Below are 27,047 nucleotides of genomic sequence, written 5' to 3' on the forward strand. Positions count from 1 at the left end.
GGAGCCCGTCTCTGCTGCGCCTGCGCGACTCCGCGGGCGAACGGAACAGTGGCCCTGCGCGCATGCGCTGGTCTCCCTTCTGCCACCTGTGTCACGCTCCGTCCTCAGACTTGAACGGCGTGAGATAAGTTGCAGCAGGACGCAGCTGAGTCCCACGCGCCCCCTAGAGGCAGCCAGGGGCGGAGCCGAGGGGCCCCGGGGAGGCGCCCGCCCCTGCGGATCCCACTTCGCATCATAGCAGGAGCCCCCGCCCCGCGACCCTGCTGAGCTCTGGGGCCGGCTGCAGCGAGCCCCTCCCTGGCCAGAGCCACAGCTACCTGGGAGTTCCCCATCTGCCCCGGGGGGGCGCCCTGCCCTGTGGGGAGGGGGCTGCAGCCGGTGGGGCAGGAAGAGGCATGCCGCATGACCCCCTGCCAACCCAGCTGTTGGTGTAAGGGCGTAGAGACAAGGAATGGGCACAATACTGGCATCACGTGCCGCCAGGCCCGGTTAGGGTGGCCAGACAGCAAGTGTGACAAAGTGGGACGGGGGTGGGGGGCAATAGGAGCCCCTATACAAAAAAGCCCCAAATATCAGGGCTGTCTCTATAAAATTGGGACATCTGGTCACCCTAGGCCCGGTCCGTCCGAGGTAGCCTCATGTACTTCATGCCATGCTGGCTAAGCAGTCGCCTGCCAGAAGGAATTTAAATCCACCATGACTCTCGGCACGTCCAGGAGTGAAGGAGAGAAACGGGCACCTGTCTGTTTAGTGCTTATACGTAAACCAACCGTTGGCATTTCAGGGCAGGAAGTGAGTGCTGCAGAAGCCATACAGCACAGACCCTCCCCCAGGGCCAGCGCTTCCATTTAGGCGACATAGGCAGTCGGCTAGGGCCCCAGGATTTGGGAGGGCGGCATTTTGTGGCCCTCGGCGGCAATTCGGCGGCGGGCGGTCCTTCTGCGCTCTGGGTCTTTGGTGACAATTTGGTGGCAGGTCGTTCACTCGCTCTGGGACCCAGCGCTGAAGTGCCCCGAAGACTGGGAGCGCGGAAGGACCCCCTTGCCGCCAACTGGGAGCGCGGAAGGACCCCCCCTTCGCCGAATTGCCGCTGACCGGGAGCGCAGAAGGACCCCTGCCTAGGGCTGCAAAAACTCTGGTGCCGCTCCTGCCCTCCCCCCTTTTACCTCCTCCCCCCTTCTCTAGGGCAGGGACTCTCGATTCTAGTACAGAAACTAGCACAATGCAGTGTCACTCATGGCTGGGCCTTAGGCACTGATTCTAGGAATAATAATATGCTCTTCTCCTATTGCATCATTCCCAGGCCCCTGCATTCCAGCCCTGAACACCCACTTCTCCCATGGACATCTCCATGCTGCCTCCTGCCTGGAGCATGCTACCTGACCTCATCTCCAGCAGTGTCATCCTCCTGTTTAAATCCCACCTCCGCAGGATCCACTGCTGCCAGGAGGCTCACAAACCAAGTGCTGCTGGCCAGGCTGTAGGGCAGGGGGCAGCACTGGTCAGGAACCAAAATGCTCTGGAACCAAAATGTCAAGGTCACTGTTAGCCCATGTGATCATCTCTCCTCATCCTCCCTCCCTGCTACCCTCAATTTGCTTTCGTTTGTTGCATCTTGTTTCCACTTAGATTGTAAACTTATGGGGCAGGAACCAGGTCTTCCTGTTTGTGCAGCACTCAGCAGTGGGGCCCTGATCCCATTAAGGCCTCCGCATGGCTGCAGTGCAATCACAGTAATTGTCTGGGGTGCTCCGCTGCCTGGGAAGGAATGGCCGCTGTGGGCCCTACCTATGATACCTACCCATGTACACTGGCCAAACCAGACAGTCTCTACGAAAAAAAATAAATGGACACAAATCAAACGTCAAGAATTATAACATTCAACAACCAGTCAGAGAACACTTAGGCCTCCCTGGTCACTCAATTACAGACCTAAAAGTCGCAATTATTCAACAAAAAACCTTCAAAAACAGACTCCAACAAGAAACTGCAGAACTAGAATTAATTTGCAAACTGGACACCATTAAATTAGGCTTGAATAAAGACTGGGAGTGGATGAGTCATTACTAAAAACTATTTCCCCATGTTAATTTCCCCCTACTGTTACTCGCAGCTTCTTGTCAACTGTTTGAAATGAGCCATCCTGATTATCACTACAAAAGCTTTTTTTCCTCCTGCTAATAGCCCACCTTAATCAATTAACCTCGTTAGAGTTGGTATGGCAACGCCCATTTTTTCATGTTTTCTCTCTCTCTATCTTCCTACTGTATTTTCCAGGCCATGCATCTGATGAAGTGGGCTGTAGCTGACAAAGGCTTATGCTCAAATAAATGTGTTAGTCTCTAAGGTGCCACAAGGACTACTCATTGTTTTTCCATTAGAGGAGAGTAAATCTTTATTCCCTCCCCACTGCTGCCCCTCCTGCTGTCCACTGGGCAGGCACAACAGGACTTAGCATTCAGCTCCTAACAACGTGGAACAGATTCTCCTGCATTGCATGTTACCAATAGCCACCATCCATCTGCCGTTTTCAAGAGCTGTCCCTTTATCCTTCATACACACAGACACAAGACTCCTGTGCTACGCTGGCAGCATGCAGGGAATGGACAGTTTGTGCGGCTTACTGAGAGCTCTGAGGACTTGCAATACCCTCATCTGCGGCTCTAGTTCCTTCCCGTGCTCTGGGCTCTGTCTGGGTTCTCTCTGCCAGCTCCTCCCTCGCTTCCAGAAATCAAGGGGCTGGCAGCACGTGAGCAAGTGACATTGTGGGAGACACGCTGCTTGGATGGGGCTGTTCCCCAAGCCCAGTATGGGAGTGTGTGTTAATTCAGCCCGTGCAGATAGCACAGTGACGCTTGTGAGCCGAGGGAGTGCAGGGTTATGCAAACTAGTTCAACAGGGCTGGGGCAATGGGTGATCATGCATCCAAGAGCCACGTTTACACGTATGTTAATGAGACATGCTGGGGGGAGAGACACTGGCAAACGAAGGGTCACACGGATATGGCACCTGCTGCTCCGATGACAGACGCCTTCCTGCTGCTGGGCTGTCACCCAGGTGCCTTTCTCCAGCACTGAAATTCACACACACACAAACAACGTGCCAGGTCCTGGGACGGGGGGCACCAGCCAGCCCTGGTATGGAAAGCCTGTCCCCGCCCGCCCACCCCCACCCCGAGCTCACCATCTTGACGGGAGAAAGCCAACCACAGCAGGAACAAGGCAATTCAGCAGGTCTGGAAAAGCCCCTTGCTGGGTTCCAGGGCCCACCAAGATGGCTGCAGCAGTAACCACAGCAGGACACTTGCTCTGCAAGCCGAAGGCTCCCGTACAAGGGGCCAAACTCAGCCGTAGCATGAGCAAGTGCAGCTCTCTTCTGGCTGAGTGTGGACTGAGACCTTTCTTCGATTGGGGGTTCTGTGGGGCAGGGCTGTGTCACTCGACGTGTGCATGTAGAGCCAGCACAATGGGGCCGCAGCCCGGACTGCGGCATCTGGCTGGCGCTCCAAAACAAACACCTGAATACGTCTGAAACATGAATAAGAATTTAGGGACAAGGTACTGAAAAAGTTCCTGAGGGAAAGTGCTCGCTTTCCTCTTCTCAATACAAGCTGAGCGCGGGCTGGCCCAAAGCTTGCTGCCCTGGATGTCTACTGCAGGGTCCTTTCCTCACAATTCCCCCGTCCCCATTTCATCGCCCTCGGTGGCTTGGTGCAGCCACTACTCCTGAGGACATTCTGCGCCAAAACATTTCAAATTCTGCGCACAATATTTTAAAATTCTGCAAGTTTTATTTGTCAATAAACAAATGCAGAGGCTCCAGCATGGCAGTGGGGAGCACCGGCCAGGGACTTGTGGAAGGTGGAAGATCACCCTGCAGCCCCCCCACACCCAGGACACAGACTCAGCAGTGAGGCTGCACCCGACCCTGACACAACACAAGGCCTGGGCTTGCCCCAGAAACACCCTGGGGCAGGCAGCTCAATCAGGCAGGATCCAAGTGTGAAGGGGCTCAGTGTGGGGGGGGATCCAGGTGTGTGGTGAGAGAATTGTGTGTGGGACAATCTAGGTGCAGGCAGCTAAGTGGGGGGTCTAGGTGTGGGGGGATCTGGATGCACAGAGGCTTGTTGGGGTTGGGGGTTCCAGGTGCAGCAGCAATTGGACTCTGCAGGGGCTTCCAGGTGAAGGTGGTTGTGGCTCAGCAGAGGGGTCTGGGTGTGGGGGGCTCAGGGTGGTGCAGGGGGTGGGGCATCAGGGTGGGGATTTGAGTGTATGGAGCTCAGTGTGGGGTGATCTGGAGGCAGGGGTGGAGGTCTGGAGGCAGGGGGTCTGGGTGCAGGGGCTGAGGTTCAGTGGGGTGGGGTTTGGGTATGGAGGTTCTGAATGTACCCGGTGAGGCTTGGCAGCAGTGTCTGGGTATGGGAGGTCCAGATGCACAGGAGATGGGTGGATGGGGGAGTAGGTCCCCATACAGTGACCCCTCCCCCTGCAGTTGAGGAGCGATGGGGGAAGGAAGCAGAGGAGGATGCTGAGCTTCCTGCAGCGGGGGAGGTTTCTGGGGGTGGGTCTGCTTGCAGGGGAAGATGAAGTCCTGTTCTTCCTGCCTCCAGCCCAGCCAGGACTAGCAGCTGATCCCAGCTCAATGTAGGAGCCACTGGCTGGGGTGTCCCCAGCCCCCTGGTGATTTACCTCTTCACTGGCTGCTCCGGGTGCCTGAAACGATGTATCTGCTCTGCTAGGGACTGGTGCGTGACTGCTCTTGCAGCTTCCCTTTGTTTCCCTGTTAGAAAGTCATTTTTCTGCAGGAAAGCAAAGAAATCTGCGGGGAATATTAAGTCTGCGCATGCACAGAGGCGCAAAAATTCCCCCAGGAGTAAGCTACAGCACTGTCTGGGTTGGCTCCCTCCATCCATAGCTACCTCGCCAGCTTCCCCACTTACCCAGCCCAGGAATCAGTATGTGCTGACAAAGCATCATGAAACAGCCACTGCAGCTCAAAATAGGGATTTATTAGTATGGGAGCAACCATATGTACAAGAGCAACCATGCCAATCCAGGTGCATGTTATTTACAATGTACATTTCATCTGTACAGGATGGGCTGTGTACAAAACATTGGCCGATGGGTCAGCCATGGACAGGACATGTGGGCGGAGTCACCCTCATTCGCACACGCCTGTCAATGCTGACACGGGCAGAAGGATGAGTTATTGCAGACAGTGGGCAGGATGATAAGGCATTGTTGTTCTTATGTGTCAGCAGGGAGAAGCGAGTGGGGTGGCATCAACGCAGGCTAAGCTCAGAAACCAGCGCCCATGGGCAGCAGAGCACCACGGGTTTCTGCCAGGATGGTATCTCCAGCGTGGAGAGGGGCTGCGAGGTCGTGGAGTCTGCAGGAGTGTTCACCCTTGCTTCTCCTATCACACATTGTGCAGTTTCCCAGGGAGGATGAACCTTCCCCAAATGCTGCCAGCTCCCATCCAGGCCTGGTTTGCCAAAGCTCAGTCGCTTCATGCTGTATGCAGAGATCCACTGGCAATTATTTACTTGATTTATGAGCATGAGCCAGTTCCTGGTCTGAGGCCTGATCAACAGTGCTAAGTTTTGCGGCAGCTGTGTTGGTTAGGAGTGTGAAAAATCACTCTCCCACCTGACCTCGTTAGGCCGCTTAAGGCCCCAGTGTAGACAGTCATACCAGCAAAAGGGGGCGTTTGGCCAGCACAGCTGTTTGGTTTGGGGAACTGGTACGAACTATACCACCAAAGCACTCGTTCAAGCTGCATCCCCACTAGAAGGGTTTGCCAGTGTAACCAGCAAACCTTTTCTAGTGTAGACAAAGCCTGAGTGTCTAACTGGCCGCCTGCAGGCACAAAACCCAATCTGCCCAGGTAGTCAGCCTGTGTGAAAGTGCAAAGCAGGCGCTCCATGGCATGGGCCCATGTTTCTGAGCTACTGAAAATCAGGCCCTGCCCCTGGACTTGTCTGGGCATATTAGACATGTGTAGTTTGCATCTCCCTGTGTCACACGTCACAAGACACAACACACCCAAGTGGTGGTACACAAAAGGCTAGTGGCACATTGTGGAACAATCCCATTAGTTCACACAGCTTGGGTGCTTTACCTGAACCACAGCACGTGGGCAGGCACAGTCTGTGGAGATAGTGCGCCCAGTACGCTGGACACCTGCCCACTGAGGAAACCTGATACAGGAGCATGATTTTGTTTGGCCCAGTTCCCCAGGCCTCTCTTGGCCCTGGGCAGGGAGGAGGGCATGGTGTCACTCAGCCTCCACAGGCCGGGCTACTTCGCACAAAGGATGCTCTAGACAAATACATTCTGTAGGCACAAACAGCAGCCGTGGCTGGTGACCCAGCCAGGCCTCCTCAGTGCAGGCCACAATGGCGAAGCAGCTGACGATGGAGCCTAGAGGAAGCCAGCTGGACTCCTCGGGGCTCCAGGCACTTGCTTCTTGGCCAGGGGGGATGCTGAGCCACATCTGGGTGCACTAAGATGGGAGAGAGCACAGACCTGTGCCCATGGTCAGGCTTTCTCGAGGGCTTCCCTGCTGTTCTGTGACTAGTCTGGTTCAGGGCCCAGACCACATAACCCAAATGAGCCTCGGAAAGGCGAGGAGATGCCTGGAGCCAGAGGAGTGGGGCTGGCAGAGTCTTTGGCAATCTCCTCCAGTGAAGCAGGCGTTGGGCAGGAGCCTTTGCTCCTCATTGCTGGACTCCTTACTCAGAGCGCAGCAGCCAGTCGGGCTCTGCCCGGGATGGAGAAAGGGCCCATGAATGTCGGGTATCCCATGGCTACCACGACAGCCCTGCCACCTGGCCACTCCCCCAGAGATGATCCAGGGGGCAGGGGCCGAGGCTGGGGAATAAGAGATTTAGCACATGCTATGCCGGGCCCTGGCTGCCGTACACTCAGCCACGGCGCAGCCCCCGCACTGGGAACAGGCCGCCAGCCCAGCCCTGCCCGGAGCGAGCCCCCTGATGCCACACACAGCCTTGCAGCACAAAGACAAAGATATACTCAGAGCTGAGTGTCTGGTACAAAACCAGGGTCTGACTAAATACAGCCAGCGCCTGCTCCACCACCAGGGACACCAGGCAGCCAGAGCAGCAAAGGGAAAGGCGCAGTGGGGACAGGCAGACACTGGAGATCCCCATGATCCCAGCTCAACGACTGAGCTAGAAAGCAGCCATGAAAAGCCTCTGCTCTCAGCAATGGCAGGCGCAGGGGGTCTCCCCATGGGGAGCAGGAGGCCCCAATCTGCTCCTCAGGGCAGGACCATGCACCACCCTCACTGAACCTCACAAGGCTCAGCCCCGCCTCTGGCTCCCAGGACAGGCCTCGGGCCATCACAAGCACAATGCCCTGGATTCAAACCCAGGGCCTAAGACCCAGCCAGTGCTTCTAGCCAGCCCAGGTCCACCAGGTGCTTTCGGTGGGAACTAAGCCCCACTGGGGGCCTTCCCAGCCCAGGCAGCCGTTGACACCAAGGGATGAGTTGGAGGGGAAAGGTGCCGGGCTGGGTGGGCAGAGAAGGCCGTCTACAGCCTGTGTCCCTGATCCCAATGGCAGGGCTTTGGCCACATGGCAGAACCAGCACGTTGCCTTGTACTAGCCAGCAGCACATACTGGCCCAGGAGCCTCAGCCCAACGCTAGGACTCCATTCCTTCCAGGCGAGTCAGAAGCAATGTAAACAGAAGAGTCTGAACAGTTCCTCCTCCAACATGTTTCGGGTCCCCACCTTCCAGACAGATCGCCCCAGCCTGCTCCGGGGCCCCAAGGAACCGAGCAGTACCAACTGCCCAGGTGGGAAGGAATGAAACACCCCAGGACCCGCTCCAACAGATCTGAGAGAAGCTGGGTCCTGCCCATCCTCAGTCAGAGCAAGGGATTGAGTCCTTCCGCTCTCCCATGGGGAGACACTGAGCTCGTGGGGTCCCTGCTGTGCAACACATGGCCTCAGACACTCGCCACAGTCTGTGAGTCCCGCTGGCTGACGTGCCATCTCGCTGGTCACTAATGTCTATAAATATAGAGCTGTACACAGATTATCTACGTACACATACACACCTCCACTAGCAGGGCATCGCAATGAAGGTCGAAGAGCGGCATGAGCGGTCAGGCTGGAGGTAAGCAGCGGTGTTTGCAGCACGCCAGGGAAGGATGGGGACAATTTTTAGGCAGCAGGGTCACCTGGAAGCCATCTTTGTTTGGTTCTTATGCACGAATGTTGGTGGGGGTGGGAGGTGATGCCCAGAGAGTCCCAGCTCTTTGGAGAGCCAATTTCTGCAAAGGTGCTAACACTGTGGAGTTGCTTGTGAGCCTGGCTCCTGATGCCTGTGAAGCTGCCAGGGCCAGGCCTGGCGGGGCGGCAGTGGAGTCCTTCACTGGGGTTTGGCGATGTGGGTGGGCTGGATGTAGAGGGATTGTGTTTTCCTGCCCTTGCGCGGCGTGGCGTTCAGGATGTCCATGCTCTTCCGGCTTGAGCTGATGACATCGGTCACGAAGCTGGTGCAGTCACTGCAGATGTCCTTCAAGATGGAGCCGTGGGCATAGATGTGGGGGAACTCGTCTTCCACCTTCCGCCAGTGCAGGGAGCTGCAAGACACAACCATGAGAAGCAGCCGTCCACCTGGAAATACCTCTCTGCTCTGTGCAAGGACCCAAAGCCCTCCCAGCCCAGGGGACTGTCAAGCCTGTGATTTGCATTCTCCAGTGCTGGGGATGACGCCCTCTTGTAGCCTTGCCAGAGATCAGCCACAGAGAGAGAAAGGGACAGGAGGGGATGACAGAACTCTGTGGGCCACATGCTACTCCTGAGGGCATTCTGCGCCAAAAAATTAAAAATTCTGTGCCAACAAATTACAAATTCTGCACACAATATTTTAAATTCTGCAAGTTAAAAATTCTGCACACAATATTTTAAAATTCTGCAAATTTGATTTGTCAAATAAGTGTGGAGGCTCCAGCATGGCAGTGGAGAGCACAGGCCACTGGCTGCACAGAGGTGGGAGATCACTGTGCGGCTCCTCCCCAGGACACAGCGATGATGCTGCACCCAACGCTGACACAGCGCAAGGACCGGGTCTGCCTCAGAAACCCTCCAGGGCTCTGCCCCTCTGTGCAAGGTGCACCACGTGTGGACAGGCAGGCTCAGGAAGGCAGGATCCAAGTGTGGAGGGGTTCAATGTGGGGGGGATCCAGGTGTGGGTTGAGAGGGTTCTGTGTGGGGCAATCTGGGTGTGGGTGACTCAGTGGGGGATCCAGGTGCAGGAGGGATCTGGATATACAGGGGCTTGTTGGTGATTCTGGGTGCAATAGTAATGCGAATCTGCAGGGGGTCCAAGTGAAGGTGGTTGGGGCTCAGCAGAAGGGGTCTGGGTATAGGGGACTCATGGGGGGGTCCAGACGCTGGGGGAGTGGGGCTCAGTGGGATGGGGATCCAGGTGCAGCTGTCTGGGGTTCAGTGGGGTGGGGGTGCAGGTGGCTCTGCGGGGTTGTCCAGGTGCAGGGGGAGTGGGGCTCATCAGGGGGATTCTGAATGCAGGAGGAGAGTGAGGACTGGTGGGAGAGTCTGGGCATGAGGGGGTCTGGATGCACAGGGGTTAGGCAGATGGGGGAGCAGCTCCCTGTACAGGGATCCCTCCCCCTGCAGCTGAGGAGTGATGGGTGCAGGAAGTTGGGGAGGGAGGAAAGAGTTTGCAGAGTTTCCTGCAGCTGGGGGAGAAATCTGGGGGTGGGTCTGAACCAGCCCTGGATGCCGTGCAGGGGAAGTAATAGTCCCGTCCTCCCTAGCCCAGCCAGGACTAGCAGCTGAGCCTGGCACATGGTAGGGAGCAGGATCTTCCCCAGTCCCGCTTCCTGCCCCACTGTGATTTACCTCTCTGCTGGCTGCCCTGGGCACCCAAAACATACTGCTGGGGAGGGTCACATGACCGCTCTTGTGGTTTCCCTTTGCTTCCCCGTCACAAAGTCATTTTTCTGCAGGGAAGCAGAGAAATTTGCGGGGGACACATATTCTGCATATGCGCAGTGGCGCAGAACTCCCCCAGGAGTAACATGTAAGGGAAGTTGGAGATGGGTCCATCAAATCAGACCGCACAGGAACAGCCACAGAGGTAGGATGAAAACCAGGAGGGCTCGGAGCCATGAAAGCTCAGGGAGCACATCACGGCACACAGGAGCGTAAAGCATCCTAGAGGTCTAGGAAGTGTGGCATGGAATACAGCCCTTGGACTTAGCCAGGAGTTGATGGCTGGAGATGTTGGTGGGAGCGGGTTTGGTGGAGTGGAGAAGCTGCAGTTGGACTAGAGGGTCCAGGAAGGAGCTAGAGGAGAGATTGAAGGCAATGGCTGTAGCCAGCAGGATCACTGAGCCTGGAGGGGATGGGGAGGTAGGTGGGTGTGACAAGGGAGGAGACCAGAGCATGTCTGCTTTATGGGGGAGGAGCCTGAACAGTGGTGGGCCTTGACAGGTTGGAGATCATGGAAGGGTGGGTTGGAGACGCAGTGAGTTAAACTGCAAGGGGTGAGGCAGGAGCTCAGCTCTTGAGAGATGAGAGGGAACAGCACCTGGCGAGCCCAGGGCAGGCAGCAGCCAACCCAGGGCGGAAGGTCACACTAGGAGGTGAGAGTCAGGGGTGCTCAGGGATTTACTGGTGGGGAGCGAAGTTGCCAAGGAGGGCTTGGGGGCTGTGAGGGAAGGCAGAAGGGGGCCAGGTGTCGAAGTTAGAGAGGAAGCCTGCCCAAGGAGGGGTCAGGGACAGCTGCACAGCAGAGAAGACACCAGCACAGGGCATGGCTGTGTTGGGAGCAGAGGTGACGATGGTGCTCCCCACTCTGATTTGTCTTGTGCCCTGCCTGGGGTGCACGGAACTCTGCAACCAACGCAATGCTCTGCACAGGAACCGCCAGGAAACAAAGAGCTGGGTCTGGCTGGAGACGGGCCAGCCCAATACAACCCACCTCTACCAAAGGGCCATTTTCAGATGTCTGTGGGATCTGGAGAGGGATGCCCGGGTCTCTACGGCCTGCGGTGCCCATCAGCCTGGCTACATAGGGGCAAGACTAATGGTTCGCTTTGTCCCAGTCCGTCCTGTCCCCCACCCCACCCCGCCGCCAGCAGGGAATGCACCACGGCTTTAGCACTGGATGCTGCTAGCACAGACATTTACAACACCCAGGGGCCTGATCCTGCATTCCTCACATCCCCCATGGCTTCAGCCAATGCAGCCTCAGGCCTCTAGGTCACCCTGCCTCTGTCTCTGCTGACATCTGGCCCCTTGTCCTGTGGCTCCAGATCCCGGGGCCAGGTGCCAGCAGCGGGAAGGCTGTGCTGGAGAGGCCACACACCCCCTGTACTGGATGAGGGCCTCGCTGCAGAGCCGGGATGGGGCGGCAGGAAGCACTGGGGGGAACTTACTTGAAGGCATCTCTCCTCCTCAGCAGCAGAGCTTTGGCATTCAGAGATCCGGGGAGGTTCTCAAAGCCCAGGGCGTAGACGGGAATATGAGCAAGCTTCTTCGAAGGCATCTTAATCTGCAGGAGAAGCAGCAGAGGTCAGTGTCAGGTGGGCACCTGGGCACTTTCTGAGCTACTGCCATGGCCACCGGCCATCCAGCAAAGCTGCACCAACACGTATGTCCTTTCCTGTGCCTGACACGGCTAAGTGACATGGGGAAAAGGGGCAAGTTCCCCAGGCCAGAGGTAGCCACAAAAGCGAGCCAGCTTGAAGCCCAAGTCCTGTGTTCCCCCCAGAGGATTTACTGGGTGAGATCACGGCTCACCTATGCTGGGTGACTTACGCAGGGATTGGGCCAAGTTCTGTGCCAGCTTGTGCCCAAAGAGGGATCGCAATGTGCTTAGCACAGCTTCCCGGCATTAAGCTAAGCTCGCAACAACCACAGCATCACTCCAAGCAAATACTGTCCCACGGGCCTCAGCTCCCCCCACAGAGGGTCCCCCTGTGTCCGCGTCATTTCTGACCAGGCCACTTCCTGCAGCAGAGGTGGGGAGTGGTGGCCTGAAGGTTACTGTCCCCACTTACAAGTCAGTTAAATGCAGGAGTGTTGTAACAGTTTGTACAGGGTGGTGCTGAGAGCAACTGAACAAAATGAAACCCCGTGGATGATGGAAACCACTTCAAGCCAGGGGGTGCAGCACCCCAGGTTAAATATGGGAGGCCACAAAGAATCAACCCCCTGACCTTTCCCACTGTGCTATGGCCAGTGTCCTACATGGTGGGGTGACCATGGCAGCCAGGAGTTAGCTAAGCAGGGGCCCCAAAAATGCTACAGTGCTGCCAGCCCACAGCCAGCTCAGCACTGCATCTCCTCGGCACCGTGGGTACATTCACATGCCCACTGCAGGGCTTCCAGGGCCCGCCCCATCACCATCCCACTGGCACACTGCACTCTGAGATCGCTGCCGGACCTGCTACTTTAGGGGAGGGGAGAGGGGGGAATACAGTGTCCAAAAATGAGACAAGGTGCGGGCGCCCACAGAGTTAAGTGGCAGGAGGCCCCAGACAATGGGCACAATGCGGATGGTTCTCTTGGGACTGATTCATGAAGCGTCTCTTACCTTGAGGCTGCAGGAGGTGCAGACGGATCTAAAAGCAGAGAGAGAATCCCAAGGGTCAGTACAGAACCTCATTCCCCTGCCCCCAATGCACCCGCCCCCCAAAGCAGGGGACCTTTCGCTCACCTCTTGCAGAAGAGACAGGCTGGGGGCCAAGAGAACAAAGGGAACTTTGTTCTGCAGCAGCAGCAGATCTGTAGGTGGAGAAGGGCCGAGGTAAACGGTCACGGTCTGTATGGGGTAGGATCCCTACACCCCAGGGACTGTCTGCTGGCCCTTTCCGCACACGCTCACGCCCTAGACCCCAGGCAGTCGCTCACAGGGAGGCCATGGTGCCATCCCATCCCCAGCCCTCACCTTCCCCTTCTTCAGGCTGTTGTAGAGTTCCTTGTTCTGGAGGAATTTCTCCATTTCGGCCTTTACTAGCACCCTGCGCACGTCCATCATCTCCTCCACGGTCAGGGCCAGGCTCTCCACGGGGTGGCTGAACTCCTGTGTACAGAGAGGGGGAGGGCACTAAGCGGGGCACAGTCCCGCCCCAGGGCCTGGCTGATCACTGCCCAGCCACAGCCTGAGCTGAGCCCCTTTAATGCACACAGAGTGGAGGGGCGGCATTTCGGCGGGGAGAGAACTAACCCAGGATGTGTTCGTGGCCCAAGTGCCCACCAGGACCCCAGAGGAGATGGCAAGAGAGCCATGCAGCTGCTCACGCAGGCATGGAACAGAGACTGACAGGACAGCAGCAGAGACGAGCTCCCAGGCCCTGCCCCCCACGACTCCCCTGCATTTGTACCTGGCTGCATGAGGGCCCCACAGCCATGGCTGGGTTTGGATGGGGGGAAACCCAAACTTGGCTCTCTTTATTCGTATCCTTTACTCTGCTGTAGTGACTATGGGGACCTGGGATCAGTCCTGTTCTGCAGCATCTCCTTCCCGCACCCCCACCCCAGAACTCTGTGCACTTCTATCCTGACCTACAGCACCCTGTTCATTCTGTCCTAGCCTTCCCCCCCTCCAGCTCACTGATGCCCCTCAAGCCCGACCCGCAGCCCCCACTACTCCAGCCCTGGCTTGCCCTACCCACGGCTCTGCTGATGCCCCTCAATCCCGACCCGCAGCCCCCACTACTCCAGCCCTGGCTTGCCCCACCCACAGCTCTGCTGATGCCCCTCAATCCCGACCTGCAGCCCCCTGCCGTTCCACTCCGAGCTTCGCTCTCCTTCAAGAATCTTGCTAGTGGAGACTAAGCTGCATCAGGCCAGAGCTCAGGGCAAACTGACCAACATGGTCCAATTCACTTCAGGGAGATCTGCCCCTGGCCCCAGGAGCCTGACCATCCTCTTCCACTCACAGGTGCCCCTCCACCAGCAGCAGCCTGAGCCCCTAGCCCAGGAGCCCCTGCGGCAACCTGGTGCCATGCAGGTGTGGCCTGGCTGCCCCAGCCCCCAGGGGGAGCGATTGTTACTGAATCAGCAGTCGGCAGTTTTCTGGCTGTGAACAGGCGCCTCGCTGACATATGGGGGACTTGGTCAGCACGGCTCAGGGCTCTAGCGCAGCTCGGACGCATGCAAATCGGACACTTACCAGCCACAGATGCTTGGAGTTGCTGTCAGGGGTGGAGCTGGAGCCGCCCTCTGACCTCTCCTCCACAGCCCCGAGGCAGCCGTGGTCGGACGTGAGTGGACCAGCACTAGGCGGGATCTGGTGGTAACTGGCTGGGAACGAACCTGTAGGAGAATAACGCAGGCAGCCAGAGTCAGTCCTGCTGAGCTCTGCTCCTCTCTGAGCATCAGCCAAGCGGGAGGCTGGGAACCCTCCGGCCCGGGACCAGGACCAAGAGGGGCCCAGTAGGAAGGAGGCTGAACAGGGTCTGGCAGTGGCCAGCGTGGGGAATCAACTCCAACAACTGCACGTCTTGCTGGGATAGAGCTGGATGGGGGAGTGACACGGAACAGGGCCAGAGCCAAAGGCTGTGTGGCCATGAGCTGTCCTCTAGCGGTGCAGAGCTTAGGGAGAAGGGGAGGCAGGGAGAACCCTGATGGTGGTTTTGGGGTGTCCTGCAGGGGCCCAGTGCTGCACTACAACATCCACAGACAGCAGAAGACTCTGGGCTTTGCTAACCAGCAAAGGGTTCCACAGGTGTGGGAATGAAGGGTTCAGGATTTACAGGGGCTCTACTCCTGGCCCCGCTTCCAGGGTTCCAGCTGCCGGCTCCGTGCCTGGGGTCCCAGCGGCTGGCTCTGTGCCCGGGGCCCAGCTGCCAGCCTTGCACCTGGGGCTCCCCACACATCCCCAGTTGTGGCCCCAGCCTTGGTCCCCTTGCTGCATCCCCCCATCCTGGAGCCACAGCCCTGCTCCTGGCCCTGGCTCTAGGGTGCAGCGAGGGGCACGGACAGGGCAAGGGGGGGCACAGCTCCCCCACTATAAGAAGTGTTCCAGCACCACTGAAGGGTTCTGCACTGGGCAGCTCCTGGCAAGCCAATATAAACAAGTGCTGGTCCCCAAATCCAGATTTTGTATGGAGCCTGGCACCCCGCTGCAAAGTCTCCTAAGGGGGGGTACACCTTCCATTAATGGGGGAGGGGGAATGGCGACCCGAACTGGGATTGCACCTGTTTCCCCTTTGCAGGTACAATCCCCAGTGCCTCTGGAGACAGCTGCTCCAGGCAGGTGCAGTTCCAGAGGGTGGGGGGGTAGACAGGGAGGCTGTATCAGCTGGGGAGGGGAAGGGAAGGGAAGGTAGGAGGAACTTGCCCTTGGATTCCATGCTGATCCGTGCAGTATTCATGCTATCTGAGCGGGGTCTTGGCTCAGACTCCCGTGGTACCAGATACCCTGAATCGGGCTGGCTGGTGCCCCTCTCGCTCTGGAACTGGGCCAGGTCCTGTTCAGAGAAGGAGCGATCACGCTTCAGGGGGAGCCCTAAGCCAGGCTCCCTCCCCATCTCAGCGCTTGGAGACTCCTCCTCCTGCAAAGTCATACAGAGCACATGAACACGCAGGCCCTGGGCCGGGGACCTGCTGTAAAAGTGCCCCTGTCCTGCAGCTGCCAACGGGCAGCTTTCTGGAGTGCCAGGTCCCTGACTCAGCCTGGCTGGTGCCCTCTGCACCCACTGTGAGGCAGCGTCAACACCTTACTGTGCCCAGAGAGCCCATGGAGAGGGCATCTTGGGTGGTGCGATCCACCCCCTGGGAAAATGGTACTGGAGAGACGACTGCACAGATCCCATCCATCACCAGGGCTGTCCCATCACTCACCATCAGCTGTTTCCTTATAGCCCTGTCTAGGTACAGTGAGCAAAAAGACAAATTGCTCAGAAAATGGAGCTTTCACTTTGTTACCACCATGGAGCGCCACTCTGTTACTGCCACGGACGCCTGCTCTGTTACTGCCACGGACACCTGCTCTGTTACTGCCATGGATGCCCACTCTGTTACTGCCACGAATGTCCACTCTGTTACTGCCATGGAGCAGCCCTCTGTTACCGCCACAGACCGCCCGCTCTGTTACTGCCACGGACGCCCGCTCTGTTACTGCCACGGACGCCCGCTCTGTTACTGCCTCGGACGCCCGCTCTGTTACTGCCACGGAGCACCCCTCCGTTACTGCCACGGAGCACCCCTCTGTTACTGCCACGGACGCCCGCTCTGTTACTGCCACGGATGCCCGCTCTGTTACTGCCACTGATGCCCGCTGTTACTGCCACGGATGCCTGCTCTGTTACTGCCATGGATGCCCACTCTGTTACTGCCATGGAGCAGCCCTCTGTTACCGCCACGGACCGCCCGCTCTGTTACTGCCACGGACGCCCGCTCTGTTACTGCCTCGGACGCCCGCTCTGTTACTGCCACGGACGCCTGCTCTGTTACTGCCACGGAGCACCCCTCCGTTACTGCCACGGAGCACCCCTCTGTTACTGCCACGGACGCCCGCTCTGTTACTGCCACGGATGCCCGCTCTGTTACTGCCACTGATGCCCGCTGTTACTGCCACGGACGCCTGCTCTGTTACTGCCACGGATGCCCGCTCTGTTACTGCCACGGACCGCCCGCTCTGTTACTGCCACGGACGTTCGCTCTGTTAGTGCCACGGAGCACCCCTCTGTTACTGCCACGGAGCACCCCTCTGTTACTGCCACGGACGTCCGCTCTGTTACTGCCACGGACGCCCGCTCTGTTACTGCCACGGATGCCCGCTCTGTTACTGCCATGGACGTCCACTGTTACTGCCACGGACACCTGCTCTGTTACTGCCACAGATGCCCACTCTGTTACCGCCACGGACCGCCCGCTCTGTTACTGCCACGGATGTTCGCTCTGTTACTGCCACGGAGCACCCCTCTGTTACTGCCACGGAGCACCCCTCTGTTACTGCCACGGACGCCCGCTCTGTTACTGCCACGGAGCACCCCTCTGTTACTGCCACGGACCGCCCGCTCTGTTACTGCCACGGACGTCCGCTCTGTTACTGCCACGGACGTCCGCTCTGTTACTGCCACGGATGCCCACAGCAAGGACACAGAGAGCACAGAGCCACAGGTTGCCTTGACAAGGTCTTACCAGAAATGTTACTACACCTTGGTAAAAAGAGCATCAAATCGCTGTCTGCTTTCATATCCTGTGTCATCCAACTGGACAGGATGCCTAAGCTATGGTGGAAAGCTAGGGTGACAGCTCCACCAAAGCCAGAAAACTCCTTCCAGCTAGCTACCATCCTAGATCACTTCTGAGCCACATTTACAGACTTCTGGAGTAACTAATTGTGGGAGAAGGATGCTCGGGGTGATGACCAGGCAGGCTTCAGACCTAGCAGGAGCATTTGTAACTGAGCACATACCGGACCCAGAAGAATGGACTCCGTCAGGGATCTATCTGTTCTTGCTCCAACCTTTTTCATCGTATTTATGGATTATCTGCCTGCAACAATTTCAAGGTAATTCAAATATGCAGATGACATCTGCCTAATTTCAAGAGACAGAGACCACAAAAAGACTGAACTAACACACAGCAGCCGTCAGTGGCTATTGCAAGAAACGGCGACTTAAGTATGTCAAAGACGGTGTGGTCTCATGCTTTTGTCTCCATCACCTCAAGACGTCACGAGAACTCAACACTTTCTTGAATGGAGAATGACTAACACATGATCCAAAGCCTGTATATCTTGGAGTAACTCTACCCTTGCACAATCCACACACCGACCTACCAGGATCACCTCACCAAGGTAGCTCAGAAGATTAAGAGCAGAAACGTCCTCCTACATAAGCTTACATGCTCAACTTGCATTCTCAAACACCGCTAAGATCCCACCTAGCTCTCTGCCGCTCAGCTGGAGAATTCTGTTTCAGTCTGGTTAAACTCTCCACCCACGATATACAACTGAATCAAGCCATGAGACCAACAGTAGCCAAGTGGCTACCAGCCCTCTCTCATATTCCACCTCCCAGCACTTGTCAAAGACACATGGAAGCTCCTCGCCACCATCTCATCAGCAGAGCCACGTTACCAACCACTTCTAAGGAGGAATGGGAACAAGGTGCTCCTCTATAGGAAACTCCATCCTCCTCACTCAGCCTGGTGAGAGAGTGCCTGGCTTCAGGCTGCCACGCTGCCTCTGGGACAAGCTCCAGTTTCAGAGGAGGGTGGCGAGGGTGTGATAAATGGCCACACCTGGGGACTCAGGTACAGCCCTCTGTGATGCAGTTGAGGACACCACACACCTACTGAATGGCAGCTTCTCTTGCGCTGGCCTATCAGAACTTTCCAGCCCCCACACTGCTGACGCCGAGGCTACTGACCCGCTATATGATGCCTACCTAAGCCCTTCTGATATTCTTTTCCTGTATTGACGTAGATCTCTCTCCTTTATCTCCTTACTTTGTATTTTGAACTTTTTGCCATTTTTCTTGTGCCACGACAACGCCAACACGAACCCTTTACTGGTCGGTCAGTCCAAGAAAGGAGGCAACTCAACAAAAGCCCCAGAGAGGCTGAGAGCCTGATCTCCCACCCAGCTGGGAGCCTGGGGCCACTGCTTCATTTTTTTGAATAAAGAATTTAGTGCTGGCAAGACACACTGGAGTTTCAGCCGTGCGGCCTCAGCGCAAGCTCCCACACCCCCTCCTGTCCAGCCAACTGTGAGGTCTTCTGGGCTGACACTGCTAATGAGGCCAGCTCTGCTAGTTGTTCTTGTGGGATGGCCATAGACTACCCAGCAGAAAGCAACAGTTTGTAATCCCTATTGTCCTGGGCTGGATTTGAACCGGTGACCTGGAAGTGAAAGGCATCACCCTCGGGGAAGGGAGTATCCCTGTGAGGGATAGGCAGACGCCTGCAACTGGGCCAGCCTGGGGGGTAATGGAGGAGGCCCTGCCCCGCCCTAGAGATGGGCTATAGAAACAGGAAGAGGAGGTTGAGCAGAAGTCACGCAGGCAGCAGTGGGGCTGGTTTTTCCTCAGGCTCCGGGAAACCAGCTTACCCAAAGAGGGTCTGTGAACTTTAAGTTTGGGAGCTGACCCAGGGCCCTGTGGTGAAGGCCTCAGGAACTTTCTGCTGGCCTGAAGCTCTAGTAGAAGGCCACATGCTATTTATTAGTGTGTGTGTGGGGGCTTCTCCTTGCCTTGGGCTCTCCACATGAACCCACTGTGGACCCACTCAGCGGGAGCTAAGGCCGGGCATGCCCTCTGGGCTGCCAAGGGGCAGGCAGGGACTGCCCCCCTTTACCCTAAACAATTCCTGACCCTGGCCCAGCCAGTCTTGCAGAGCCCTCTCTTGCTCCCGCCAAAGCCAACAGAAGAGCTCCTGACTACACGGGGGGACGGGCCGTGCCACTGACATCAGGAAGGGTCACGCAGCAGGCCTGAAGGTGAGCTCTGCTCAGAAAAGCGACACAGGGCACTTGGCTTTCAGATACAGAGCCCTCTGCCATGCTGCTGCGTTCATGTCAAGGGCTGTGTCTCCCTGCCAGCCATCCCCTCGCTGCCCCAGAAAATGACACCGATACCAGCAATCCTGAGGACCATCCCACCAGTGACCACAGACAAAACCAGCGCTTACTTCTGAGATATTCATCTCCTCCATCTCGGCCAGCGTTGGAGCCTTGAGCAGAACCCTTGGCCGCAGGCGCTGGGCGGGGGTGCTTGAGTCGAGTACAGAGAGGTTGATGCAGGAGGTTGACTTCACGTCGCTGGAGCAGGCATTAAGGATGCAGGGCAGAGAACCAAAACCTGCAAGACAGGGGAGGGGAGAGACTCACATAGGTGCTCAGGGCAGGGTAGGAGTATGGGGAGATGGCATCCACCTAGAGGGGTGGGCTTCCCTGTGGTCCAGGGATACCTTAGAGGGGGCTGCAGTTTCAAACGGTCCCCTGAGCCCATATGGGAGGGAAGTGAGTATGAAACCTCTTTGCATGGACAGAGCACAATGCAGGGAACTCCTCATCCCAGCCATGGGGCTGGGGGACAGGGTTGATGGGTGCTAGCACCCCACACAAGACCTGGACTCATGCAGCAAACGAGGCCGGAGTGCTATGTCTCAGCAGGCAGCGGGAAGGAATTTACCTTTGGGGTAGAGCTGCCCGTCATGCCTTCCCCTCAAATTGGGGCAGTTGTGGCCTCTGAATTTCCTCACAAGCACAGAGCAGGCTGCACAGGGGCAGTGAGGGGGAGGAGCCGTGCACGCTGCATGTGGGAGAGAGGAGCTGAACGGGTTAGGGGGCTAGTAAAGCTCTGGGAATGTCCTGAGTTCAAATCCTGCTGGCAGCCAGTGCTGGGCACTGTTAACCTGGTGTTTGTTTTTGTACAGAACATCTGGAATGGGTCATGTTTCAACAGTGCCCTCTGGGGGTTAGGGCTGGAGCTGCTCCCTGACAGCCTACGATTTCTCTTCGCCCGCAGAGCGCCCTGCATCCCCCCTCAGGACTCTCACAGATGAGCCAGCGTTTCGGAGACCCCACAAGTTCCACATGTTGAGGCAAGGCCGGGGTGCTGGATGGCGCCATGCGGCTACGTGGCTCCCCACTGGGGCGGGCTGGGACGGTACCTTTCTGACCCTGGTGCCGCATCTCGACTGGGCGAAGTTTTCTCTCTTGTTTGATTTCTTCCAGAATCTTCTCGTGGAGCGTTCTCTGCTTCTGGGGCATGGGGCGCAGCCGCCTCTCGGACGCCTGCAGTAGGGGCCGGAGCAGATGAGACAGGCCAGTTAGAACAGAGACGCTGCACTGGGCATCTGTGAACTCAGCTGCCCAAACTTATCCAACCAAGGACGACCTGCCAGGAGCCCCATGGCAGGCCCTCACTTCCCTTACAGAGGTCACATGGCTGCCACTCCTGTTTTTACAAGCACAGCGTGGCCTGTGGAGGCAGAGCACTGTTGGCCTGAGACCTGCCGTCTCCCTAGGCTGCCTGTTCATGTTGGACAGGGGAGTAGCCACGACTGCGCTATCGCCCCATGTAATGGGCTTGGCCCCTCCCCAGGAGCAGAGATCACAATGGGGCCCACAGAGAGCGCTGGGATTCTCGGTCCTAAAGCCGATGCTGCTGCCCCTGGAGCCAGCCACGAGGGCACAGTGTTACTCTAGGGGGAGGCTCCAGGAATCTCCAGGTGAAGGAAGAGCACCACTAGCTCATGCCAGCAGGGTCCCAGCTGAGCCTCTCTCCGCAGCTCCAGCCAGCAGCAGGCAGGGCCCTCACATCCGCTCCTCCTCACTAGGCAAGTGTCAGGAAAAGGGGAAAGTGCCCCTGGAAGTGGGCTCCCAGGACAAGCGGAGAAGGAAGCAGTCTCCAGTGCTGGGACACTGCGTGGGACACGGGCGTTGCGCTGGATTTGAGGGGAGTATATACTCCAGAATGTGATCAAGCTAATTGTAGCCATATTATGTGCACTCAGCCACTCTGAATTAATGAGCTAGAACACCACCTAGTTAAGGGTTAATGCGGAGACAGGCTTTCAGAAGCAAGGTCATAGCTACCGGCAGTTTTGCTAATCAGTGTGGGAGGAGGGAAGAAAAAGTAAATAACAGAGAGTGAAACAAAGATATGTGGCTGGACAGCCTTGAGTCTAGATGCCTCTGATAGTAAAAGTTTATTGAAAGTTAGGAAAAGTGATGACTTAGGTTATAATGACCCCTACTATGTGTTTAGCAGAAATTACTTATAAAAAGTTCAGATAATACAGGGTATTTGGGAGCGTTTGGCCAGCACTGATCTGTCATTGATTACTCAATACCGTCTCAGAATATAGGTAAATATCTGGGATGTTTTAAACCTATTGCTTATATCTCTGTGTGCTCAAATCTAATAACCGGCAGTGTTAGACAAAAGCACGCTGACCTGCATTTCTCCTTGGTCCGACAGAATTGCTGAGTTCCCGTTGATTTATTCCTTACACCGCCTGTTGGGGTTCTGATAACCCCGGGTAACAAGGGGACACTGGAGCAATGCACCTGACACTAGCAAATCCAAACAGTGCGACAGCCTCTCCCTTCAGTAGGGAGGCTCTTTCACTGAGTCAGCGATTTAGAACCTGTTTCCTCCTGAGGATTCTCATGTGCCCCTGAGCACCTGGTCAGTCAGAAACCCACTGCCCGGGCATTACATAGTTCACACGGACGTTACCTGTTTCAGTGGCGGCCGTGACCGTATAAAATCCAGAATGCGTTCATGGGCATCTTTCTTCACCCTGGGGGGGATGTCGCCGTCCACCTGGTGGGGGGAGAGATGGGCAGAGAGAGGAGGGAGAGTTAATGCCTAGGAAGGAGTGCTGCAGAAAGGGATCTGGGGACCAGAGAGGCTCACAAGCTAAATATGAGTAACACGGTTGTAAGAAAAGCAGACATTGTTCTGGCATGTATTAGCAGGACACAAGAAGTCATTCTTCTGCTTTACTCCGTGCTGACTAGGCCTCAGCTGGAGTATTGTGTCCAGTTCTGGGTGCCACATTTCAAGAAAGATGTGGACAATATGAAGGAAGTCCAGAGAAGAGCAACAAAAATGATTAAAGGTCTAGAGAACATGAGCTGTGAGGGAAGATTGAAAAAACTGGGTTTGTTTAGTCTGGAGAAAAGAAGACTGAGAGGGGACATGGTAACAGTTTTCAAGTACAAAAAAGGTTGTTACAAGGAGAAGGAGAAAAATTGTTCTTTTTAACCTCTGAGGACAAGACAAGCAGCAATGGATTTAAATTGCAGCAAGGGCGGTTTAGGTTGGACATTAGGAAAAACTTCCTACCTGTCAGGGTGGTTAAGCACTGGAATAAATTGCCTAGGGAGATTGTGGAATCTCCATGGTCGGAGATTTTTAAGAGCAGGTTGGACAAACACCTGTCAGGGATGGTCTAGATAATACTTAGTCCTGCCTCAGTGCAGGGGACTGGACTAGAGACCTTGTGACACTGCACTCCATATTCTTTATGGGCTGTTAGGATATGGTTACAGCATATTATGATGTATTTTATGCATGATAAGTCATGTGAGGTGTCATTGGAAAAGTTATGATTTGCTGAATATCACTATCCTCTTTGTATGCATGTGTCATTTTTATCTGAAGTTATAAATACTAACTATGTATCTGTACTTCACATCTAGTTACATGTGGGTAAGGCCCACTAGACAGGATGTATATCTGGTTGGGAAGGGCCTATTCAGAGCAATGAGTCATTAGGGAGAACAATTGGCCTTAGGAGAAGTTTATCTCCCACCTGGGGAGCCTTCCTGAGACAGGGGCGGCTCCAGGCACCAGCACGCCGGAGCTCATGCTCTGCCGGTCGCCGTGAGGGTGGCAGGCAGGTTGCCTTTGGCGGCATGCCTGTGGAGGGTCCGCTGGTCCCGCGGCTTCGGCAGACTGCCCACAGGCATGCCGCTGAATCCACGGGACCAGGGACCTCCTGCAGGCAAGCTGCCGAAGGCAGCCTGCCTGCCGTGCTTGAGGCGGCAAAATACCTAGAGCTGCCCCTGTCCCGAGAACACTCCAGACACCTGTGAGCAATGGCTGCTGTGACTCTACAAAGACATGTGACCCGGCCTCATGATGCTGGACTCCATCTTGGGATGTCAGTATTTTTCCACAGACTAGCCTAAGAACCAAGCTTTGGAACAAAGGGTTCCCGCCATATGCAAAAAGCTATATAAGGCAGGGAGTGACATCATTGGGGTTCTTCACTCCCTACACAAGAAGAGTCCTGGAAACACCTGAGGAACAAACACTGAACTGGGGGAAGTGCTGGACCCAGGCTAAAGGCATTTCTAGCCTGTGTATGAAACACTTGGGGATTCCAAGCTGCAAAGCAAGGGCAGCTTGCCCCTTGAGGATCTGCAGCCTGCTTGTATCATCTCTTAGGGTGAGAATCTGCTATTCATATCCAATCTCACTAGTATATTAAGTTTAGTTTACATTTGTATTTATTAGATAATCTGCTTTGATCTGTTTGCTATCACTTATAATCACTTAAAATCTATCTTTCGTAGTTGATAAACTTGTTTTTGTTTTAATCTAAACCAGTGAGCTTTGACTGGAGTGCTTGGGGGAAATCTCGGCTTGGTTGCCACTAGTGTGCATTGTTCTCTTCACATTGAGGGAGAGGCGGACCCAGCATTAAACCCATATACTGGCCAGATTTGACCAGGGCAAGGTGGTACTGCTCTGCGTCCCAGGCTGGGAAGCTGGTGGTTAGAGAGCCTGCATGTAACTGCAGCTGGCTGTGTCCCTACCTGTGTGAATGCTGGTGAAAGTGCAGGCTGGAGGGCATTGCAGCTTGTCACAGCAGTACAGTGTGAGAGGGAGCCCAGGCTGGTGGGTCAGGGGGCTCTTTGGTACCTCAGTTCTGGGTGGCACCTTGGGGGGAACCCATCACAAACCTCTCAAACTCCCTTCCAGTCCTAGGATTCTTGGCTCTGCAGAGGCACTAGGGTGAGTTGGTCTAAGTGGAGGGGCATGTATTACCCTGGGGGTGGCTCTGAAATGCCCAGTGAGGGGTGTCCCAGCAGCAGCATGAGCCCTACAATGAGCTAGGTCTTCAGCATCAACAGGTCCAGGAGGTGCAGGTGGTGGGAGCTCCAGCCCAAAGGCAGATGGTGTGTCACTAGGAGCGAGCGACCCCTGGCAGTCACCCCCAGGCCGTGGCTCAGGCACCTTGGGCATGGCTGGACTCACCATGACTTTGCGAAGCTTGTAGTTGCGTGCCCGGATGTCCTGCATCAGCATTTCAAAGGGCGTCAGCTGGTACTCGGTGGGCAGGGGGTTGTACTGCTTCTCCTGGACTTTCTTCAGCTTCACACCGTCGCGTAGCTCCCGCATCAGCTGCACCCACAGCCGGGCCTGGAACAGACACAATGAGCAACCGCCCCTTACCAAGGAGATGAGCCTGCGGCATCACAGGTTTCCTCATAGGGGAAAGGAGCCCTGGGTAATCATGGGACATGAGCTCTGTGAATGGAGCCCAGCGGGGGCTCTGTGTGCTCCCCACACACACACTGGGACTTGACCTGGCGGGGGGATGGCAACATGCTTAGCCCTGGTGTGATGAACAGTCCTGCACTGGCAGAGAGATGGATGGGGTCACCTCCCAGCGCCCCTCCCATCTCTAACTCCAATGAGGGTGGCAAGCGGCTTCCCGTCTAGAGCATGTAACTATACCCGGAAGCCTGTCAGGAACGAGGGCCTGCAGCTGGGCCTGGGATTACCTGACAACCACAGCCGAAAGTGGCCAGATGGTCTGCCTGGCTGAGCAGCATTGCCAGGGCTGCTTCGAAGCCCAGCAGCAGCACTTGGCCAATGGCTGCTCAATGCACTTGCCCGCAGTTGCAATCTCTCCTGTGTTTGCCTTGCTCCAGCCTGTTCCAGCCCTCCTCCTGATTCCTGAGCCCTTCACTGGGCTCCTGATTCCTAACACTGGCTCTGAGCACCGCTGATCTGACCATTGGGCCTCACCACCCATGTCCTGGTCCATGTCAAAGCCAATGGCTTGGCTATTGTGACTTTCCCGGCTGGGCAGGCTGATGTAAGAGGGCAGTGTCTGTACTGCAAAGGTGTCCGATCCCTTCCCAGCTCTCCTGCTCCCTGGAGGGTGGGGTGGGTGCTCTGGATCATGACCCTGATGCTGGGGAGGCAGGGTGAGTGCCCCGTTCTCTAGCTACGACCTGTCCCAGTGCCCCCCACTCCCACATTCCCCTCCGTGTTCCCTACACTCTCTGGACTCCTTCCAGTGACTGCAATGGCAGCAATCGTTCTGCCTCTCTCAGGGATCTGTATCCAGTCCTTGAAGGGGTCCCCAGTGGGTCCCCCATTTTCGTGATGATCTCCCACCCGCATCATCATGCCAGGCTGGATGGAATGCCCCATCAGCACCCCCTTTGCTGGCCAGGGGTGCAGAAGCGGCGCCAGGGTTTTTGGCGCTCTAGGTGAGGGTCCTTCCGTGCTCCCGGTCGTTGGCAGCAATTCTGCAGTGGGGGAGGGGTCCTGGAGTGAGCGAAGGACCCGCCGCAGAATTGCAGCCGCTGACCAAGAGTGTGGAAGGACTCCCCGCCGCCGAATTGCAGCCGACGGTGGCAAAATGCCACCCTCCCAAATCCTGGTGCCCTAGGCAACCGCCAAGGTCACCTAAATGGAAGTGCCAGCCCTGCAGGGGTGATATAAATCTGCAGGGCTGAGCACGTTGTCTCTGCAGCACCCCAGTGCCTGCTGTCCCAGGAACGACTGGTCTCCCCTGTGACACGTCTAAGTCACCAGGGTTTGCAGGTTCCCACACCTCTGGGCCGCAGGATCCCAGCCCTTCTCCCCAAGTGCTTCTTCTGTTCATTAGGCTGCCAAAACAAGAACACCCGGACAGGTTTCCATCAGCCCCTCACTACCTCTGTCTCCTGCAAGGCAAGAGCTGCTGATCAAAGCGCCCGCAGGGAGACGACCCTGCGCCACTTACCCAGTCTGTGTTCCGCAGGTTATCGAGCTCATCCGTCGACCTCTCCTCCAGCTCCTCCTCCTGTTCCCTCAGCTTCCTCAGCATCTGCAGCAGCACAGACATGTCACATTCCCCATGCTGGGTCCCCAGTACCTCACCAGCCCAACATGCTCCTAGGAGAATCCTGGCTGAAGCAGTCTCATAAAAAGAGGGACCCCTGGATACGAGGAAAGAGTGCCCAGATCCTCGGCCCCCATCTGCCCCCACTGCCAGTCCCTCCCCCTGGATACAATTACACTCCCATTAGGGGGTTGTGGAGCCAAGGAGTCCCATCACAGCTCCACAAGGCTCAGCTTCCACAGGCTACTGGGCACTGAATGTGCCTGGCCAGGTACAAGTCAGAAAGAAGGCATGGTCCCTGCCTCAAGACGCTACTCTGCATCAGCAGCAAGTCTGGTCATGCCTTGGGTCTGACCCCAGCCACCCACCCCCTAGCTGGGGCCTTTTAACCACAGCTTAGGGTAGAGATCTGGGCAGGAAGACCGTCCGGGTGCCATTGACTGGAGCC

General features: G+C 56.4%; 1 protein-coding gene across 1 annotated transcript in view; it reads right to left on the reverse strand.

Moving 5' to 3' along the window:
- Nucleotides 1–4,987: 4,987 nt before the first annotated feature.
- SPIRE2 (spire type actin nucleation factor 2) overlaps nucleotides 4,988–27,047 on the reverse strand; it is a 47,236-nt gene continuing 25,176 nt past the window's right edge. Inside the window, exons 4-15 of the mRNA XM_050923288.1 lie at nucleotides 26,501–26,584; nucleotides 24,736–24,900; nucleotides 22,204–22,290; nucleotides 20,630–20,753; nucleotides 19,646–19,815; nucleotides 15,348–15,561; nucleotides 14,178–14,320; nucleotides 12,951–13,085; nucleotides 12,720–12,787; nucleotides 12,597–12,624; nucleotides 11,437–11,552; nucleotides 4,988–8,613 (exon numbers count right to left, since the gene is read on the reverse strand). Coding sequence (XP_050779245.1) covers nucleotides 8,400–8,613; nucleotides 11,437–11,552; nucleotides 12,597–12,624; nucleotides 12,720–12,787; nucleotides 12,951–13,085; nucleotides 14,178–14,320; nucleotides 15,348–15,561; nucleotides 19,646–19,815; nucleotides 20,630–20,753; nucleotides 22,204–22,290; nucleotides 24,736–24,900; nucleotides 26,501–26,584 — 1,548 coding nt within the window. The 3' untranslated portion in view covers nucleotides 4,988–8,399. The remainder of the gene's footprint in view (nucleotides 8,614–11,436; nucleotides 11,553–12,596; nucleotides 12,625–12,719; nucleotides 12,788–12,950; nucleotides 13,086–14,177; nucleotides 14,321–15,347; nucleotides 15,562–19,645; nucleotides 19,816–20,629; nucleotides 20,754–22,203; nucleotides 22,291–24,735; nucleotides 24,901–26,500; nucleotides 26,585–27,047) is intronic.

This window comes from Gopherus flavomarginatus, chromosome 14, assembly GCF_025201925.1.
Source record: "Gopherus flavomarginatus isolate rGopFla2 chromosome 14, rGopFla2.mat.asm, whole genome shotgun sequence".
NCBI lineage: Eukaryota > Metazoa > Chordata > Testudines > Testudinidae > Gopherus > Gopherus flavomarginatus.